This window comes from Cavia porcellus, unplaced genomic scaffold, assembly GCF_034190915.1.
Source record: "Cavia porcellus strain 051 isolate PalLab524CR breed Dunkin Hartley unplaced genomic scaffold, mCavPor4.1 scaffold_25, whole genome shotgun sequence".
NCBI classification, from domain to species: Eukaryota; Metazoa; Chordata; class Mammalia; order Rodentia; family Caviidae; genus Cavia; species Cavia porcellus.
In genome coordinates, this window is record NW_026947508.1 from 17,763,015 (window position 1) to 17,766,309 (window position 3,295).

At 54.0% G+C, this 3,295-nt stretch overlaps 1 protein-coding gene across 1 annotated transcript; it reads right to left on the reverse strand.

Annotated features, from left to right (window-relative positions):
• Positions 1-1,428: 1,428 nt before the first annotated feature.
• On the reverse strand, positions 1,429-3,014 carry Id3 (inhibitor of DNA binding 3). The gene is made up of 3 exons (XM_003471332.5): positions 2,621-3,014; positions 2,428-2,509; positions 1,429-1,916 (listed from the first exon to the last, which is right to left on the reverse strand). Exons 1-2 carry the CDS (start codon positions 2,918-2,920, stop codon positions 2,450-2,452), a joined length of 360 nt encoding a protein of 119 aa, XP_003471380.2. The 5' UTR covers positions 2,921-3,014; the 3' UTR covers positions 1,429-1,916; positions 2,428-2,449.
• Between the last annotated feature and the right edge of the window lie 281 nt (positions 3,015-3,295).

Below are 3,295 nucleotides of genomic sequence, written 5' to 3' on the forward strand. Positions count from 1 at the left end.
CCAGGCACCTCAGAACTACTTCCTCAAAGCCAGCTCCCTTGTATTGATGTGGAAACTGAGGCTCAATAGAGACAGTCTCTGACCTGCTGTGACATAACTGGTATTTGGCAGGCAGGGATTTGTACCCTCCTTGGCTGTCCCCAGAGCCCTCATTGCACCCCTAACATACAATCTAAAGCAGACCCAGATGGGGTCTTGCATATGGTTTGGAGTAAGGGTTTCCATATAGGGTCTAAGGGATTCTGGAGGGTTGAGGGTTGCTGCTCTGGGAAGTTAGTATACTTTGTAAAGAGAGTGTTCATAGTGTTGGATCATTAGAAACGGTAAGAACAACTGGTCAGGCTGGGAGGATGGTTGGCGGGGAAAGAGGCTGTAATCCCCCATGCTCCTGTGTACCCCAGAAAACTCACCGGGGCTAAGGCACAAAGGGTGATGACATGACATGTTTGTTATGAAACACCAAAGTAACACATGCCAGGGGCCAACACAAAGATGACATCATATCATAAACAAGAATCCAGTGAGGCCAGGTGCCAGGGAATCCCACCTAGGGAGCTACCAGGTGGGGGGCTGTAGTAGGTGATGGTATTAGTTGATGTCTTGCCTTCTGTCACACTCCAGTCCTGGTTATCTGGATCAGGCAGATGCTACCTCTGCTTTCTGGGGCTGGGAGAACCTGGTTTAGACCCATTACTAACTGAGCCCCACCTTGCCCCTTCTGAAACAGGGACAGAGTAGGTTTCCAGTAGACAGAGGCAAAAGGATGCCAGGCAAGTTCAGGGCTGTAGGACCTCTTCCTCAAATTTCCAGCTCAAGGTCAGAACCTACAAAGCATTAGAGGAAGGGTTGGAACCAGTATTTGCCAACTGAGCTGCAAATCTTTTATCAGGGTAGCTACAGACTTGAGGAAAAGAGTTCCCGCTCTTTGTAAGGCCAGAGGGAAGCCATATCAAGAGCATGAAGGAAATGAAACCAGGTCCCATGCTGAATTTATTCATCTCTGAAATGGGTCTATTAACCACCACCCATGACTGGGCACCAGATGAGGCAAACTCAAGGTGCCACTCTTCACCACATCCCCTGCTAGAAAGGCATGAGTAATTAATGACATCGAAGAGGACAGCCCTGCCAGGTCTCAAAGGAACCGAGAGCTCACTTCCCACCTTGCTGGGTGAGCTTGTGCCAGTCTTAAGGCAGCTGAGAGGAGGGCTAGAATCTTCTCTGCTGAACCCTCAATGGATTTGGGGTTCTACTGTTATTCCTTCCCACCAACCCACCCATGCCACGCTACCTCTCCAGTTTCAGCTGGGAATTCTCTCAGTAAGCAAAGTCTCTCCTCAAGCAACAAGAATATTCCTTTCCCTCTTACCACGTGAGAAAAAGCATTAATACTTAAGGGATGGGGAGGTCAGTAACGAGACCAAAAAGTGTTTAAAAATCGTTTTTATTATGCAAAATGTTAACTTTTATAAAAAGTTCAATATACATCGCATTGATTACAGAAAGTCACCTTTCTGCAAAAAAGGTACAAAAGCTATATACTCTATTATAGAGTTCATAATCAGAACAGAGCCTTTCTCCAAGGAACCAGAAGACCAGCTCTAACACCACCTTGGCAGAGTTCGGACAGCTGCCATCCCCTCCTCCCCAGCCCTCCACGCTCTGAAAAGTCTTTAAAACTTGGGGGTAGGGTGGGGAGCGGGGTGACGTCGTCCAACTGGTGGCCAGCGCTAGCTCTGGCTCTTCAGGCCACCCAAGTTCACAGTCCTTCACTCCTGGGCGCCAGGTCCAGCTTCGAGGAAGGGGTTTGGGGAAGTAAAGTGAGCCGGGCGAGATTGGGGCTCATCCATGCCCTCGGGCTTCCGGCCGGAGCGGGTCCCCGGGTCCCAGGTGGAACGGGCGCCAGCACCTGCGTTCTGGGTGAGGGAGGAAAGAAGACCGAGGAGCCGTCAGTTTCCGCCGAGAGCGCCGAGGCGGGGGCCGTCCGCAGACTGGCCGGCGCCGGGGAGGAAACTTGGTCTCTACCTCCAGCTGATAACTCCGCGCCCCACATGGCCCCCACCGAGTTGGTGCCAAAGGACCACAGGCGGGCTGCCGCTATCCCTCTCTCTTGGAAGTCACACAGGTTGGGAGGGGGGCTAAGACACAGCTCCCTTTACGGCTCCAAACAGAAAGGCTATTTTATTTAGTTGGTCCTGCGCTTTGCCTTCTTTCCCCGGTCCGATCTTTGGCCGCTGGCGTAGGGGAAGGACACTGTGCGCGTTTAAGGTTAATGCGCCTTAGACAGAATCGGTCCTGCCGTTCCTTTGAAGAAACCCCTCGCCCCTCTCTGGTCTCGGCTTCCCTAGCAGTCTTTTATAGGCTGGCCAACTCGCTATGCCTTACAAGCCTTCGTCCCCCGGCCCACCCCAAAGAGGGGATACTTACCTGGAGGTGCCAGGACGCGGGGTCAGTGGCATAAGCTCCTCTTGTCGTTGGAGATCACAAGCTCCGGAGCAAGCTCAGATGTCTAAGGGAGGACAAGAGAAAAGTTACGCAGGGTACTCCGAGACCTCTGGGAGGACCCGCTGCATCCCACCTCCGGCGCTCAGCTCCGCCCCGCCCCGGCTCCCACGCGCACCTGGATGGGGAGATGCGGCCCGTCTGGGGGTCCAGGGGCCGGCTCGGCCAGGACCACCTGCAGGTCGAGGATGTAGTCGATGACGCGCTGCAGGATTTCCACCTGGCTAAGCTGAGTGCCTCGCGGGACTCCGGGCACCAGTTCCCGCAGGCGCGAGTAGCAGTGGTTCATGTCGTCCAGGAGGCTCAGTGGCTCCTCTGCAGCGGGGCTCTTCCCACGGCCACGCGCGATGGCGAGACTGCGTTCCGACAGGCAGCATACTGCCTCGTAGCAGCCGCGCACCGGACTCAGCGCCTTCATATCGGGGAGGGAAGCTGGAGAGCCAAGAGAACCAAAAAAAAAAAAAAGAGGAAAAAAAAATCCACGGAGCGTTAGAAAAGCTCGAAATGCGCTCCAGCCAGTCGCTGCGCGCTCTTATAGAGCCCGCCTCGAAGCCACGCCCTGTATTCAAAATAACCCGTCATGGCCCCGCCCCCGGCGGTCTGGCCCTGCCTTCCCCAGCCCTGGGCGTTCACAACCCATTTAAATTGCCAACAGGCTTCCTCCCGCTGCTCTGTAAGACCGCGGAGCCACGGATTCAAAGAATGAGGAAGCGCTGATACCGGGGAGAGGCGGGCCTCTTCGCCAGCAAGGATTTTTTAAAAATCACTTAAAACCATTAACTCTAAGAATTTG

Excerpts from the sequence above, each read along its gene's own strand:
- Id3 (XM_003471332.5), bottom strand. The coding sequence starts at position 2,920 with ATGAAGGCGCTGAGTCCGGTGCGCGGCTGCTACGAGGCAGTATGCTGC. Across the intron at positions 2,510-2,620 it reads GGCCGCATCTCCCCATCCAG|ACATCTGAGCTTGCTCCGGA; the intron begins GTGCGCGTGGGA and ends GTCCTCCCTTAG.